This window comes from Branchiostoma belcheri, unplaced genomic scaffold, assembly GCF_001625305.1.
Source record: "Branchiostoma belcheri isolate BF01 breed outbred unplaced genomic scaffold, Haploidv18h27 scaffold286, whole genome shotgun sequence".
Classification (NCBI taxonomy): domain Eukaryota; kingdom Metazoa; phylum Chordata; class Leptocardii; order Amphioxiformes; family Branchiostomatidae; genus Branchiostoma; species Branchiostoma belcheri.
In genome coordinates, this window is record NW_017803894.1 from 126417 (window position 1) to 143450 (window position 17034).

Genomic DNA, 17034 nt, shown 5'->3' on the forward strand with positions numbered 1-17034 from the left:
TTTTTCTGATTTGAAAAAAAATTCAGAATCAACTGCAAAATGCTCATATTTTTCCCCGAACAGTTGAAAACAGTCCTTTTCTTCCGAGTTGTTACAGTTATTCCATCTTTCAATGCAGTGGTATCTTTAGAAGTTCAATATTCATTGTTTAAATTTTGAACCAGCTTGGTGTGTTGACTTCATGGCTCCTATCGTACCAATTTGGACCATAATAGGATACCTAGGACTGTTTTCATTTTTTTCGCCCGCCCGCTCCATTATTTTTCTAGATTAATCCGTTAACCAAGAAATTAAATTGGTGTGACCTAATAGGAGGACATCAATGTGGTGACTGTTGACTGGGCTGACGGAGCGTCCATAGTCGGGTCGTACGGGCAGGCCACGGCGAACAGCCGGGTGGTGGGAGCAGAAGTGGCGAAGCTGGTGAACTACATGAGCGCACAGACCGGGGCAAACGCACGGGACTTCCACCTGATTGGTCACAGCCTGGGATGTCACGTGGCCGGATACGCGGGCGACATCCTCGGCAGCGTTGGACGTATCACTGGTAAGTTTATAAAATTAACTGTATCATTCTAAGATCTGTACGAGAGCATTCATAGGGGCATTATGTTACATTTTGCAAAAATTGAACTATTTTATTTTACTGCGACAACGTAGTACCTTAAACAAGGACAGGGGGCGTCACTACCTGAAACCTGTAAGTATATGACTGGCTTTTGTCACGTGATTATCACATCAAGTCACGTGACAAGAGAACTCCAAGACGAGATCTTAATCGGGTTGATGAAGAGACAGAGGACGTCTCGAAAGCTCTCCAACATAGCTGAACTTTCGTTGTGTGTTTATAAATATTTTGTTAAAATTTTATTTCACACTTGTACGATGTAATATTTTGCTACTTCCACTTTCTGAATGACACTAATTTGCAATGATCAGTAAATTAGCTCTATGTATCGTCCTAATGTTACAAGTTTTCAGTGTCTGCAATCTCTGCTTGCCTCGTGTTTCCAGCTCTTGACGCCTCTGAGCCGTACTTTGACGGGATGGACGCGATTGTCAAGCTGGACCCGACCGACGCCCTGTTCGTGGACGTGATCCACAGTGACGGCTCGCCGTTCATCGGGACTCTCGGCATGGGCACCAGCCTGCCCACCGGACACGTGGACTTCTACCCGAACGGCGGCGAGTACCAGCCCGGCTGCCATGACAGCATTGTCTCCAGTGTGGTCTCCACAGGCTTTGGGCTGCTCACTGACGGATACGATGGTAAGATACAACTTTTCTTTAATTCAATATAACAACAGCATTGCTCATATCTTTGCTGAAATAAGCAATAGATACAAATACACTTTAGGGTTCCAGGTGCGGATGTGCATTCTATATTCCATTATCCGTATATCCTATATCCTATATTCTAAATCTATTCCATTGCTATATTGTGGTTTAGGTCAAAGTTAAACCTTCTCTATCAATTCAATCATTTTACTTACCTACCGGCTTTTATAAGTAACGTTCTTCTGCCTGACAATCACCTCAAAACACACTTAAAAACAAGCTGTTTAACGTCAACAGGATCATTCCGATGCGTTCCTGTCCTATGCAAATGAGGTTTAGACACCTGTTTTCGCTATGCATTCTGGGTATACATTCTCGTGAATGGTTACTCAAAATGGGCCTTCTGGGCCTGGGCCACTAGTGACCTTTGTTCTGCAAAGTAAAACTGACCACCTGGCCATGGTGTGTGATTGCAGGTGCAGAAGCTGCAGCTGCTTGCAGTCACCTGAGGGCGATCGACTACTTCACCGAGTCCATCAACTCCGAGTGTCCGTTCACGGCCTACCCCTGCGAAAGGTAAAGCAACATTTAAGCTTTGGTCCCAATTGCTCCGGTGCCCGTCGGAGATGTAGCCCCAGCCGGCTCCCGTCGGGCTCTGGAGCCTGGCGGGCACCGGTTGTTGTGGTCACAATTAAACGTTTCCTTCAGTGGCATTTTGTCACCCTTATTGGTCGGTCTCCGACAGGTCCCCGGCAGGAACCCGGCAGCTTCTCTGACGATGTCTTGTACTGACCCACTTAATACAGAGTTCACGCTTTTGTTGTGATCATCTGATCAATGACGTCACACATTTGACACGGTCTTACGAAGTACACACCCTTAGTGTGTGTATCTGGTCTGTGACGTATCAAAATTAGTCTCGGTGGACTGCCGGCAACCGGAGGGGTACCTGTCGGTGTTGTCACGATGAGGTCACGGCGTCTTTTTGTAGGCGGGGCCCGGGTAGAATTTAAGTCAGAATTAAATTCTTCTCGGGTCCCCGCCGGGCCCAGAAATAGCCCGGTAGCCACAGGGTGTCCCGCGGGGCCACGTACGGGTCACGCCCGAAAGCGCCCCCCCAAAAAAAGCCCGGGGACTACCCGGCAGGGCCCCTTTCTCCAATTGGGACCAAAGCTTTAGTGGAGTCGTGTGGCGTAGCGGCAGCGCGCTCGACTCGGAACCTTGAGGTCCCGAGTTCGAGTCCTGACATGCCACCGATCTTGTGCCCTTGGGAAAGGCACTTTACACGACTTGTCTTGTCCTGTATTTGTCCTCTGCGTTGGTGGCGGCCTAAAATAAGTTGATATAACTTGAGTGTGCCGTCAGCATGTCTAGTCATGAAATGTTGGAATAAAAAAAAAACTATTAGCCGAAGATGACCTCCCGAACACTAACGTTTGGCGAGCTCGGCTACTGTCCGGCTGCGCCAGCCGAATGTTTCACAATGTTTAAAACGTTCGGGTGTGGACGGCGGCTTCGTCCATTGTTTGGCTGGGGGTTGGCGTGTGTTCGGGAGTAGGTCTTCGGTGTTCGGGACGTGCTCGAGGGTCAAATATGACTCAAATTTAACTCAAATTCGAATCGTAGGGTAGACATGGCCTCCATCTGACCAAACTGCGTCGGGGAAAGTTTAAGAATACTTTAAGGACCTTTATCCTACCCTCCAGCTATCTGTTGTAAGCTCTATAGTAATGTGATCTTCACCTCTAAAACGTTCGCTGCATCTAGTTCAAATTATTTCTTAAAATCAAAATCATCCCCTAGTTTGATACCTAAAAAATTGTTGAAATCAGGGCCATTTCTGCTAAAATGTTTCTAGTAACAACACCGAATTGCATTTCAAATTGTGCTTAAGCCGTATGAACGACTTAACCGTTTTAAAGCGCCTAGTCACAATCGTTGTACCATATTCGGACGACCGCAAACTAAAGCCTTGTTACGTCGATGGATGAAGGTTAGACATCCAGGTAATACGATACGCCAAAAAACAGTTACTCAAGCAACTGGATATGATTTTGAAAACGTCAGACGTTTCAGCTAGTATCCACTAGCTTTCGTCAGTGACTGACGAAAGCTAGTGGATACTAGCTGAAACGTCTGACGTTTTCAAAATCATATCCAGTTGCTTGAGTAACTGTTTTTTGGCGTAAAGCCTTGTTCATGTGAAGTCACCCAAACCGCGATTAGGGTAACACGCATTCCTCACATCTGGTCCACGTGCCACACATTCCTTTCAAACCGTGTCCGATCGCCTGAGCTACATTTATTGTTGTTTGATGAAAACACGCAAGGTGGCGTGTTATTAATATCAGGGGTCAACGACCTGCTTGCTGGTGCCCCCCTCCAAGCGTATCTCGGCCGAATGCCGACGTGGTCCCGGACACATTATTTGACCATTACTGCTCTTTAAGTTGCTGCCACGTAAATTTTGGTATTGCATATAAATAAAAAAATATCACCCCGTAATCCATGACCGGGTGAAGTCACATTGAAATCACATTGCGTTCAGAGGCAAATCGCGATGCGGGAAAACCTAGAAGTGGTTTGGGATCGAGGCGTTTTCAATGTGATTTGGAGCGTTCAGATGGAGCCACTTGAAACCGGCTTCGTTAGAAACCACATGTAAAGCGCGCCTTCACTGACTTCACATGAACAGGGCCTAACTGCCGAGACCGAAACAAGTGGAGCTGACAGGTGTAGTAAAAAGACTAACGACAAACGTGACTGTGCCACAAGAAGTAAATACCTCTGTAGTTACACACGTAACGGCACGAAACAATAAGCAGTGTTTTCTCAATCATTTTTAGCTATGATAAGTTCAAGGACGGGTTCTGCATGAGTTGTGCCGGTAACACGTGCTCGCAGATGGGTTACCGCGCCCGGGACCACTACGGCACCCGCGGGAAACTGTACCTCACTACTACAGACGGGACACAGCCTGGCGGCAAGTTCTGCGGTAGGTATCTGTATCTGTATAGCCGGTATAACCGCCCTTTGGCGTAACACACCAGCTTCACAGGCACGCGGCGCGGCGGCAGCTGGCTTTATTACACCGATCGACTTGTTACATCTAACCCTTGAACTTCTAACTCTAGACATTGTTTAAAGCTATCTATTGACAATGCCCCTACTGTACTTGGTGACAGTGAATTCCACTCTGCGATAGTTCTAGGAAAGAATGAATTGTTGGACACCTCAATCCTCGGTTGATAACTCTGGTACTTGAAGGCGTGGCTATTTCTTGTTCCCTTCTGGGCTAGTATTAGGTACTTAGTAGTTGGGACATCCACCAGTTTATTAGTCATTTTGTACATCATGCATAGTCTGGACATTTTTCTTATGTCTTCCAGTGAGGCCCACCGTGGGTTTCTTTTCATTTCGTTGACACTGGCACCTCTCTCATAGTTGTTCATACAGAATCTTGCAGCTTAATTCTGTACCCTTTATTCAGTATTGATTATTGTTATGACCAATGATTTGAATCATTATGATTTTTGTTATGATCAATGATTATTACAATACAAAATATTGTTCTATATTGTTCTATAGTTTACATTCTATTCTATAGTTTACATTCTATTATGTAATGTATATAGAAACTGTTTATTTTGTTACTTTACATAGCCTACCACTACAAGGTTCAAGTGACGTCATCCACCCGTATGGAGGAGACTGCCGGGCGTCTGTACGTCACGTTCCAGGGACCGAGCGGGATCACCGACACCATGGAGGTCACGGAGTGAGTCTTCAACACGTTAGCTCTCCTTTCTGGTGATACTCTCGCCTGATAGGTTGCGTTTCAGACTACATGTCAAAATACTGTACAAAATCGACTTTACTATCGTTCGTTACTTGCACAGTTGCGTGGCCCAAGGAGATGGGCGCCGGCCTATACACATGTACAGCGTGGAAAGGACTGTAATGTCTTAATTCTGATTATATACATGAGGGAAAGCACAGGCGACACACAGTCAATGTAGATGGAGGAGAGGCATCAGTACTAGTGGCCTTTGCTCCGCATGTGGTCAAGGAAGAACGTACACACGCGGCGTGAGCTCTATTGTGCACTAGAAACACTGTCCCGGGTTGCTACAGGATGACACAATTACCACGCAAGCCAATCAACGCTCCTTTTACCCCCGTTCTATCTGTTTTAACGGTTGTACTGTATGACACGAGCCTGTCTCCTCCACAGCGGTGACATCATGGACCTGAAGCCGGGCGTGACGTACCAGAAGCTGGTGAGCAGCCCCATGAACATCGGGCACGTCACGAGAGTCAACCTCAGGTTCGTCCGCTCCAGCAGCATCTGGGACTTCTTCGCCGCGCAGTACTACACCGTCGGCAAGGTGACCATCACAGCCGGGGAGAGTCAGACAAGGTAAAGAAAGAAATCTTAAAGGGGCATTAAGTAACGTTTTAAAGGGGAAATATGTAACATTTTTTGCATAAAAAAGGAAATATTTTAATTGAAAAGGATATTTGTGTAATATACTTCCCAGTTTTCAACACATTTGTGCAATTATGTCACACCGATATTTATTGCCCATTCAACACAAGCCACACAAGTTAATGGTACCACCACAAACTACATCATGTCACAATTACACTAACTTCTGGAATGTATTATAAACAGAAAAAAATAGCTTAAGTGCACTATGAACTATTTAACACCTTTAATGCACTATGCACCAAGTAACATCTAGTGTCAGTACACAGTAAACCAGTCAGTATTACCCTGATGAAGATGACAGACGGTCATCGAAACGTCGGCTAGTGAAGAATAAATGGTTGTGATAGAAATAACTTTGCTTTTCACTCTTTTACCAGCCTGATGAAATTATTTACGGAATTATCATTGCTATTCAATGGTTTATTCCCTTTTTTCAGCTACAAGTTCTGCGGCAGCGACACCCCCGTCAACGATGCCGAGACTCTACAACTGAACCACGTCGGCGGCAACTGTTAAAGTCACCATGTCACAGTCAAATATGCATGGAAACATGGGCGGCAAAATATGAGACAACCATTTCGCTTTGTGGATAGTAAAAATATATCTGGAAGTAGCAAGTAGTGTGGTCTGTTATTGTATGTCGTTCGTTATGATATTCCAATATTATTACTTCAAGGTAGGACAGTATTATGAAGCAAGTTTATACTGTAATTTCCAACACAACAAATTGGACTCAAATTGGACCCAAATTTTCGACTGTACAACTCCAGTCTCCAAGGAATGAGCAATCCACCGATTCCGTGACGTCACACAGATGACACACGTTACTCCGTGAGCAGTGGATCATAGGTTGCCGAAAGTCTATGGCGCCCACCGTCTCTGTTGAGGCGGTGGATTGCTCATTCCTTGACAAAGACTGGAGTTGTACAGTCGAAAATTTGGGTGAGTCCAATTTGTTGTGTTCGAAATCATAGTTTAAACTTCATAATGGTTTCTACCAACACAGATGAACTTTCAAGGTACGGCAGGATTGTTTGGGTGGCTGAACATCGGGGTTGTGTATCTGTTTGACCGGGCAAAATGAGTTGATAACTCGTGGGTGAGGGGAACATTGACAGGCAGAATAGCAGGAGCTCAAAGGGTCAGACAGTGAACGCCAAGGTCTCAGCATCAGGTCGGGAGCCAGCAGGGATCAGTGCACGTGGTTACCATTCTCAGAAGTCTAAAATCCTATTTCTTGTCCCATCATCATTTCGTTCCACAACTTACGGGTTTCATGCTTAAGCTAAAGTCAATATGAAACTTTTCTGGCCAAGCAGACATTAAAGGCATCCAGTGCAGTTATTAGGGCTTGGAGACCAGATTTTTCAAAGTCAATACTATAGCCACTTCTCTACATACTAAGTTAAAACAACACTGTCACAATGTATATCGACATTCATGGAGCAAAAATGCTCAAAATTCTGACTAAAAATAGTTACTGGAAGGACCCGGGGATGATTTTTAGGGTACCGCCCAGAAAATAAAGGACTCAGCTTTGGGCTTGTTTCTACAGTTTTAAATGCCCAAAAGTATGAAATACTGATTCAAATGGGCAAATGTGGGACAGTATGTGTCAATATCACACAGATTGCCTTATTCACAATATTATAAGTTTTGCCGCTCTGAAATTGCATTGGATGCCTTTAAATAGTAGGGAGTTAAGGTCAAGCAACAGGTGCGACTATTGATACTCTATTTGCATTAATGGTGTTCTTACCCAACGGCTCATGACGGCACTAGCTGTAGGGTGTATGCAGAGTTTAGCAAACTTGACGTGAAACAGCGACATGCATAAGTTGGTACCCTACATCCCTGAGCTGCCACATACGTGAGAAGTCAGGTGTTTAGGGCTAGGGTTAGGGTTTTAGTTAGGGTTAGGGTTAAGGTTAGAGTTGGGATCATTGTTCAGGTTAGACTTACAATTGAGGTTAGGTTAGGTTTAGTCTCCTAAATCTTGACTAAACCCTCCCATCCCTTGTCTCAGGTATATTGGAAACCCCGGGCCAAGTAGTGTCGGAGTCATGTATTCAGCAGGACATGGCTTGACACCGGGCACATTCACCACTGCCGACAATCCATTGTTGACCTCTGTCCTTCAATCCCAAAGTGCATCGTCTGGACTCAGAATCCTTGGTGTGCGGCAGATATATTGAAGTTATCCCAGCTAAAAAATGACCCCGCAAAACAGGCGAGAAATATATAAGTTGTAACAGGGATTTTCTAAAGAGAAAATACGGCAGTGTTTTAGGTTTTAGCTGGTATTGGTACGCTAAGAAAAACTGTCCTAACATCTATTTCACGCCTATTTTTTTTTTGGGGGGGGGGGTCAGTCCATATGATGCATTTTAATTGGGAAAGTGTTTAATTGGTGAAAGCTCACACGTTTGAAAAGAAAGAGCAAATAATAAATCTATTTATTTTTCGTTTAATTTGTTCGGAGCGACTGGTTGCAGGATATATAGACTTTACTGGAAGCAGGCAGTAGCTTATCGTTCCTGTAGCAGACAGAACCCTGGTCTTGTTGACCCCGGGTCACGTGGTGTTGTTATGGTGTTGACTCTAGCAGGACGGCAGGCCCATAACAACGTTTTCAGTCAGTTCCGAGTTGAACCCACAGAAGGTCCTCCTGGAGAGACAATAGCATTAGTAGGTCACACTTTGGTAAAACATTTTTATTAAATTTGCTATTACAGTGCAACAACCCGTACGAGTCAAACCTTTCCCAGCTACCTACCTAATAAAAATCATGACGCTTCTTCAACCGATTTTTGAGTTATCATTTTCGAATATTTTAAACAAATGCCACTGCAGTTCCAGAACAACCTGCTAGGGGGCCCAACATTCCATGGCTTATCCCGGGCCCCAAGAGCTTCCCACTAGTCAAAAATTCTGGACCTGGCCCTTCCATAGAAATTGACCTCAAACTTTGAAGCTCCACTGCAGTACCATAGTTAGCTGCTAGGAGGCCCATTATCGAAGTTGATCTGACTCTTTGTTACTCCTAACTGTCCACCAAATATCAAAAAATGGGTTCTAGAATATGTAAGAAGAGAGATCTCGCGAGATGGCGCACGAGATCAAAGGAAGACGAAGTAGTTCTCGCGAGAATATAAACGAGGTCACGGGTAAAAGAATATAGTTCTCGCGAGATCTTGCATGTGATCGAGTACGCAAGGAGCCATGTTACCTCTGCTGCGATTCTCCCGACACGACCTGCACCTTGTCCACCCAGATCTTGGGGGTGAACCACACGGGCCATGAGCCGGGGTTGAGGAGGGACCAGTTGTAATCCCACCTGAACCGGACCTCACGGATGGTCCCGAAGTCGCTGGGGCTGGTCAGGAGGTACTGGTAGGTGTTTCCTGCCTGGAGCCTGATGGAACCACTGAAACAGTACATGGACCTGATTAGACCCGTCCGGACTGTCCATCACAATTAGCAGTTCAGCCAATGACAGCATAGCAATCCGTGGTTAGACCAATAAGAGAGTAGCCATGTTACATCCATACGTTGTGACGGAGGTGGGCGGGGTTACTGGATCGGTATATCATGTGTTACACAGCTTCTCGCTATCGGGGCCTAAATGCGCCTCCTCCCCTCATTTGTTACTAAGGCAACAGCATGTAAATTTTATTGATGACATCCTCCGCAGACTCCAAATCTAATGCGAGCGGGTGAAAAAGAAACAAGGCAGGCCGAAAAAAACAAGGTTCCTACATTTCAAAATTTTGATTCAATCATTGTACAAGTGGTTTTGATTCAGTGGAAACATCACATATACACAGCCAACATCACATATCACTGCATCAAAGTAAGAAACAAAATATTAAATCAGATCCTTTTCTTGACTCCTCTCTTCATATTTATCTGCCATTTACCTTCCGGCATGGCAACAGACATCTTTGCCCATTTTAGGCATGGTGACCACTGTCAGAAGGCAAGAAAATTTCTTGTTTTTTTTTCCAAAATCAAAATCAGGCGAAAATTAATGCGCGCGCTGATGTCATCCATACAAATTACTTGCTGTGGCCTAAACCAATCTTTCTGACTTAGATGTTTTGGTTATCAAACTTCTGAGCAGTGAAAAAGTTACTAGAAGTGTGATGTAGTCAGTGTTAGGTACATGTATATATTGTACTTTGTACATAGCGTTTCGGAGGTTAAGAAGTTCTTCTTCTCCGTTACTGCCCAGCCCTACAGTGTAGGATTATTGTCAGCCGTTACGCATTGTAAGTAACAATTGTGACCCGGCACATAAAAAACAAAGGGAAAACAAGGATAACTGAGAAGAAAACGTAAAACAACTGATTTTGTGTGTGCTAAAGACGGGACAAGTGCATTAGTGCGTTAGTAATGTTTACATATATACAAGACATGATGGGGTGGCTCAATGCAGCAGGGTTCAGATTTGAACTGGGCGAGAAACCCCGCCTCCGCCGAACCAGTCTCAAGTCCGTTCCATTCCCTGATGGTGCGGCGGAAGAACGAGAAAAGTTCAAACTACACAGACCTAGTCATGCTGTGGTACCCTGTGTTCGAGCCGCTCTCTGTGATGATGGAGATTTCCGGCGTTCCGTCCATGTCGTCTGCAGAGGAGCTCGTTCCCAGGGTCAACTTGATCTGGTAGTGGTACACTGTCATCACAAAAATACGACATGTCACATATCTGCATCGTTCTTTCACTAAAAAACTACGGTGGCCCACAAGGACATATTGTGCCGACAACTTTAAATCATTCTTCTTTCTGGGCCACCGTAGATAACTATTATAAAACTGGAGTAAGAATAAACTAGGATAATATTATCATTTTCTTTGTTTACGTTAACCAGGTTCAATCTAAACTCTCCAAATATGAAGGAATGGTTTTTAATTGATAACTACAAATTGAACTTCTTAACCATAAACTCACATTTAATAGTAGTTTAAAATACGTATATACACGTATACATGTAATACATATAAGCTTTGGTTTACATACATATTTTTTTAACGGAGTGGTTCAATGCAAGGCCTATACGACCACTTCTCGGCATTGAACTAGAAATATGAGAGAAACATGGCTATGTCAAGAGATGGCGGTGAACGTTTGATTTGAAAGCCTGTAGATTGTAGGTTGGTGGGAAACACTTGTCAGGGAGGGAATTCCAAAGCTTGGCCGTACGGGGAAAGAAACTGCCACTGTAAAAAGATTTCGAACAAGGAATTTGAACGGTGAAGTTGTGTGAACTTATATTATATATTGGTTTCTAGTTTAAAACATTGTCCTTCAAGGCAACTGACCACAGTGCGGTGACCGTTCAGCCGTGTTGAGGTAGTACTTGAGGTTAGTGACCCCTGCAGGTGGGGCGTACCGGTCGGCATGGTAACCCATCTGGGCACACCCCTGGCTGCCACAGTCCATACAGTGGCCATCTTGGAACCTGCAAAGTAAAACGTAATTTGGTGACGTCTCAGGGGGGAGCCTAATGGTACAGTATTGTGTGCAGTTTGCAAGAATTCTAGGAATGGTACAGGCATTTTGTCCACAGGAATGGAATGTCCACAGGCATGTCTCTGACCCACATCTACGCCCAAATTTCTGGCAAACCTTGGGAACACCTTTCTGCCTCGGATGGCCCTACTTTCTGTGACCCCGGGGCTCGTTCACTATACACTCAGGGGAGGAGTGCACTGTATCTGTCTAGACTTAACAGGTACCAAGTCTTCCTCAAAATCATGAAATGATGGCAGTGCCATGCAAACAATAACCCTAACAGCAACCACCGTCGCCATGGCAATGTATGTTTTCATTGCCAGTCTTCTTGCAGATACATGTATTTTTTTAACTTTTTTTTGGCGACGCCTCAGGAGCTATAATAAAATAGTAAGTAGTCTGAGGGAATTCTAACAATTTCAAAGAAATTTCTGGAATATCCACGCATGAGTATAGTGAACAAGATGTTACCCAAAAGTAGGTTCAGGGAGAATTGGCTGTGTACCGAGTATCTGTATCGTGGTTACACCGGTTATAATTTAGTTGCAACAGTTGTTGTAATATCTAACGAATTCTGCTTAAAGATTGATAACAAAGGTATACACTTGTACAATACATATGTGTCATGTGCCATGCATGATCTAAGGAGAGGAAGCCTGGCGGAATGATGGAATATACAGTACAGACCTGTCGTTATCCCGGCATGGATACCCCATCATAGGGCACGTGGTACCGATGGAATCGTCAAAGTACTCGATCGCCTTCAAGTGGTTACAGGCGACAAACTCTCGGCCCCCTGAAATCAATAGAGAGTGTATTTCAAATCCATGCCCGAGGGCTAATTGCAAGAACATGATAACAACAATAAACAGTAAAAATGAAAATAAGTAATGCTAATGATACTTAGATATACCTTTGTAGTTATTGTTGCGTTTGATTTCTTTTCCGTGTGCAGTGGAGTATGAAATGGCCGACATTTTGCGAGATATATGAATTGGGAGATGTTACTTTAATAGAAATTCAGCTTTTTGTAGGCTGGGAAGGTGAGTAAATCTGGGGAACATTTTGGTGACCATTTCAAATAATTTATCTCTATCGGCACTATAATGAGGGCAGTGACAAATAAAGTGCATTTCATCCTCCACCACATTTCCTGTACAATATTTACATATTCTGTAAAATCTAAAATCAATAGGAAAACAAACACCAAGTGTCAAAATAATTTGCAAATTCAATCAAATTCAATCAATAATTTGCAAATTTGCAATCATTAGATTGTAAAAAATTTCCAGGTATAGTAGAAAACACTTTGGATGAAATCTACAGAAGGTATTTTGAAAGTTATGCTACTTCAAAATATAAAGAGATATTATCTGACCTTCGTAAATCCCACCGTTGAGAGCAATGAAATCAAAGAGACCCTGGTCACATCCGGGCATTTCGATCCCACCGTTAGGGTAAAAATCAAGATGGCCGACGGGGTCATACATCCCGAGACCTAAAAACGGATAAAAACACGAACTATTACAGCTCCTTTCAGATGACTCAAAGCATATATAAATATATAAATTAGATAAAAGAAAGGTACATTGTACCAATACACTGTAAATATAATGTACAAGAAAAATCTAACTCTACACAATTTACCTACGAACATGTGTGGCGAACTTAGCAAAACCACCACCACAAATGTATCCACCTCCGAGTCAGCTTTTTTTTACGATAGGCCACTTCAAATGCCAAAACATCATCGTCTCCAAAATACATATCTCTTTACTTTGAGCATTATTCTGCAAGCAGAGGTGTAGGACTGATATATTTTTTTAATTACCAAAACCTTAGGATGGCAAAGGGATACTGCCCAGCCAATTTGACTGTCTTGAGCACAAGGTAAGGTTACTTGCGACCCAGTCTCACCCAAGGATGTGAAGAAGAACCCTCCGTCACTATGGATGACGTCAACAAGCTGAGCGTCAGTCGGGTCCAGACGGACGATGGGATCTGTGCCTTGGAAGTACGGCTCGGCTGGGTCCAGTCCTGAACGACGTTAGGAACAGATTGAAATCATTGTAGGAACAAGTAAAATCTGAGATTTTATACCTCCGGGCTTTTGTATATTTTTATACGTTGTTTACAACAACAATTGTTGCACGCCGCAGGACTAGGGTTTTAAACAAAGAATTAATCACGACCGGACACCCCTCTGGGTCACCTTCGTGGACGAGACCGAAAATACCTAATACACGCCAAATGTCAACGGTCGCGACCACTTTCACGCTCAGAGGGGTGTTCTGGGGCCACCAAAAGGCACCATTTTAACACCCGAAAACACATATAAAATAAAGACAAAAGAATGTGCATCATCTGCAGCCCAATAGCAAAACATATACCGAGTCTCAAAAGAATCCGTCCACCAAAACGCGAGAAACAGCTGCGAACGTGAAAATCTCACAAAACCCTTCCGCGGAAGGATGTCTCCTTCCCCGGAGGTAATAAAGAGACACCAAACCAAAGAAATCTTTTTCTTTCCAGGTTTCCTAGAGGAATGTGGGGTTTTCATGGCATCTAGTTCACAGACCTCTAAGAAATGTTTTGAGGATTTCGTGAATGTATTAGAACTTTGCAGGAGGTTGTATGACATTTAATCAGGCATTACGCAACATATACACTTCCTGAATTCATACCACATACCACCCACTTACTCCCAATTGACGCGTGCTGGGCTTCAAGGCTGATCTCCCTGCCAATTAACCGTCGACATCACCTCCCACCCACCATGCAACTGGCGCTATGAGGGCAGGCAAATACACTAACACAACAACACTTCCGCGCTCGGAATTTTAACATAAAATGGAACAGCAAAACCTAATAGAAATACCATATCACTACCGACCCGTAATTCTGCCAACACCAGGAAGTCTCTCTCCAGCATATCCCATAATATGTGACCCAAGGCTGTGACCAACCAGGTGGAAGGAGTTGAGAGAAGCTCCAGTCTCTTGCTGAAGTGAAGAGGAAAACTTACGTCACAACTACAACACCATCAGCGCCTACTGACAGAGATGTCTGTAAGGCCTAGGCTATATATAACATTCTTTTAAAGTTTCATTTCCCGAATAAGAAGGCAATAGCATTAGCATTTGCACACACTACAAACACCGTAATGCCTGAGGAAAAATAATACAACACATCACAATAAAGATTTGTTTTTCTGCAAAACCCAGAGTGCTTGTGTCTCCTATAATGCAATAAGATACAAAAGGAAAGGGCTTCACGCCGATCCTAACCCCGCTCACTTCAACCAAAACGAAGAAATACAAAATTAGATGGACATATACATGCAGCCACTCTCTAAATGGATTGAACTGTTATTGGTTGAACTAATTGCTAATTGTAATGGGCCGTCAGGATGAGTCACTATAGAAAACTACCTGTGCACGAGAGATAAATATTGTCCAATGAATGCAGTGGAACATGAAATACATTTTGTTAGCCAGTGTCCTCACTATGAGACCGAAAGAAACAGATTATTTCAGACAGTTACAACAATTTCTCCATCATTGCGTCATTTAGAAGATCACCAAAAAACTGCATTTCTACTAAGATCACAAAACCCACTAATTATGTAGAATGTGGGACTATTCATTATCCACTGCCTTCAAAGAAGAAGTCGAACTCCATAATAGCTAGCGTAGTAGTAGAAGTAGAAGTTTTTCCAGACAGTTGTTACCTGTATCCTGTTACTGTATCACATCAAGGCCATAAACAGAGTAGCTTCTACAGTTATGAGTACACTCCGTTACCATGAGCAGGTTAATGAACTGCGCGATGGTTGCCCCGACCAGCTGAGTGTTGGCGGTGGCCTGTGTGTACGGCAGCATGGACCCCCCGCCGCTGCCCCAGTCCACACCGAACACGTTACAGTCTTCCGCCCGGAGGAACGCCTGCGACATGTCCTGTAATCACACGTTTGTGTCGGGATTATCACGTTTGAGTAAGCGTTATTTTGTTTGTGTATGAATTATTACGCGTGTGTATGAATTATTCATAGTAGCGTAGAAGATAAAATACATTTTGTACTTGATTGTAAATTGTGATATTAAACGTGGCACACTATTCAGAACAATCCACTTAGACAAACTGTATAAAGGTAGAACAAAGAAAGAGGTATTTAGTCATCTCATGTCCACCAGTAATGACCACACAATAGAAAAACTATTTGCATTTATCTCCAATTGCTTTAGAAATAGAGAAATCTTCAAGACCTAGATTAGTTTATTCTCTAGTAGTTGTTAAGACTTTTTTTTGTTATTCTGTTATTCTTGTATCCTATGTATCATGTTACTCAGTATGATGTACATGTAACATCACACTCTGATGTATGCATTTAGCCCCATGGGCAGGAACATGCAAATAAAGGTTCAATATCATTACGTTTTTGTATGAATTATTACTTTCATGTACTTGGTTCTGGTTTCGGTTAGTGTTTGCTTGTGTGCCCATAGTTATTTGAGTCACAAGAATTGAGGTGTGGAGAATTGTATAACCGCAGACTGACAGGAAGCTCGAAGTAAAGATCAAAATGATCTCACCTCAGGATGGTGGAAAATGGAAGTGATGTATGCACAGAATCGGTGAGAAGTAAACAATAATGAATAAAACAACAAATAAAAGAACTCTTAATACTTCAAGGCCCTGTGAGTCGTCGATTTCTTGTTGTAAATGTAAAGAGGACGACCAGATGTTATGTCCCCATCTGAAAGGCCGTATGCAACCCATTACGCCGTGCCCGAACGGGGATGACCACTGTTAACCTACTGACCCACTCCCGAACACCTTCCAACCACCAGCCAACCATGGCCGAACCTCCCATTGACACAAGAATGTTTTTATCAGTTTGAATCATCCTGTTGGCGCAACCGAGCAGTATCCGACCAGACACCAGCCGACCTTGCTGCCCACCTACTCCTAACCATGGTTGGATGGAGTTCAGTAATGTTCGGGAAACCATATTTATTATGGGTTCACCACACCACGAAGTGGTGGTGAACCCATATTGCTTTTTCTGATGTTTCTTCTCCTCCTTCTCCTCCTTCTCCTTCTCCTCCTGCCATATCTTTAAATGGATTCAGCTTCTTCATTTTAGGGCCTAAGGTCCTGAAATTTGGTATGGAGGTACAGTGGGCAAATACCCCTAGGCGTTTTTTAAATTTTTGTGATACAGGCTTTTAGAATGGTTTTATTTGAGTTTTTTGGCTGTGTTATAGCAAATGTATTACTGTGTTAGTATGCCTTGTTTACCACGTCTGGGCATGAGTCATCACAATGGAATGCAGGGCATCAACCAATAGGCATGCAGCTTTCCTCTATACTTCTTGCTGATTGGCTGTTGGGATTTAACTTGATTAACACCCGCACAGAGCATTTCCACCTGCACAGAGCATTTCTTGCTGATTGGCTGTTGGGATTTAACTTGATTAACACCTGCACAGAGCATTTCCATACTGACAGTATGTCTTTATTCAAGTGTTTTGGTAGGTATTTCAAGCTTTTCTGCTCCAGCATTGGAATGCGGGGCATGAACGTTTTTTATTTTATTTTGAAAATCAACAGTTTGCATTATGCAATTAAAAATCCTAACCAATAAAGTAGGGAATAGCTATCCAACTGTTGTTTTAGTTGTATGTTACTTCATATTATAGTTATATCAATGTAATCATTGTTTTCCCTTGTGTTTCTCATTCTTTCC

General features: G+C 43.3%; 2 protein-coding genes across 5 annotated transcripts in view; one reads left to right on the top strand and one right to left on the bottom strand.

Annotated features, from left to right (window-relative positions):
- Nucleotides 1–6383, top strand: part of LOC109472851 (pancreatic triacylglycerol lipase-like) — a 21425-nt gene extending 15042 nt beyond the window's left edge. Inside the window, exons 11-17 of the mRNA XM_019772709.1 lie at nucleotides 313–547; nucleotides 1015–1269; nucleotides 1755–1854; nucleotides 4125–4273; nucleotides 4942–5056; nucleotides 5513–5698; nucleotides 6208–6383. Coding sequence (XP_019628268.1) covers nucleotides 313–547; nucleotides 1015–1269; nucleotides 1755–1854; nucleotides 4125–4273; nucleotides 4942–5056; nucleotides 5513–5698; nucleotides 6208–6286 — 1119 coding nt within the window. The 3' untranslated portion in view covers nucleotides 6287–6383. The remainder of the gene's footprint in view (nucleotides 1–312; nucleotides 548–1014; nucleotides 1270–1754; nucleotides 1855–4124; nucleotides 4274–4941; nucleotides 5057–5512; nucleotides 5699–6207) is intronic.
- A 1838-nt stretch (nucleotides 6384–8221) lies between these two features.
- LOC109472856 (pancreatic triacylglycerol lipase-like) overlaps nucleotides 8222–17034 on the bottom strand; it is an 18670-nt gene continuing 9857 nt past the window's right edge. For 2 of the 4 annotated variants that reach the window (XM_019772718.1, XM_019772717.1), the window contains exons 5-12: nucleotides 14179–14287; nucleotides 13203–13322; nucleotides 12664–12783; nucleotides 11973–12081; nucleotides 11093–11232; nucleotides 10323–10446; nucleotides 9000–9197; nucleotides 8222–8438 (exon numbers count right to left, since the gene is read on the bottom strand). In XM_019772718.1, coding sequence (XP_019628277.1) covers nucleotides 8372–8438; nucleotides 9000–9197; nucleotides 10323–10446; nucleotides 11093–11232; nucleotides 11973–12081; nucleotides 12664–12783; nucleotides 13203–13322; nucleotides 14179–14287 — 987 coding nt within the window. In that variant the 3' untranslated portion in view covers nucleotides 8222–8371. The remainder of the gene's footprint in view (nucleotides 8439–8999; nucleotides 9198–10322; nucleotides 10447–11092; nucleotides 11233–11972; nucleotides 12082–12663; nucleotides 12784–13202; nucleotides 13323–14178; nucleotides 14288–17034) is intronic. The other 2 variants (XM_019772721.1, XM_019772720.1) reach the window with 1 other exon arrangement.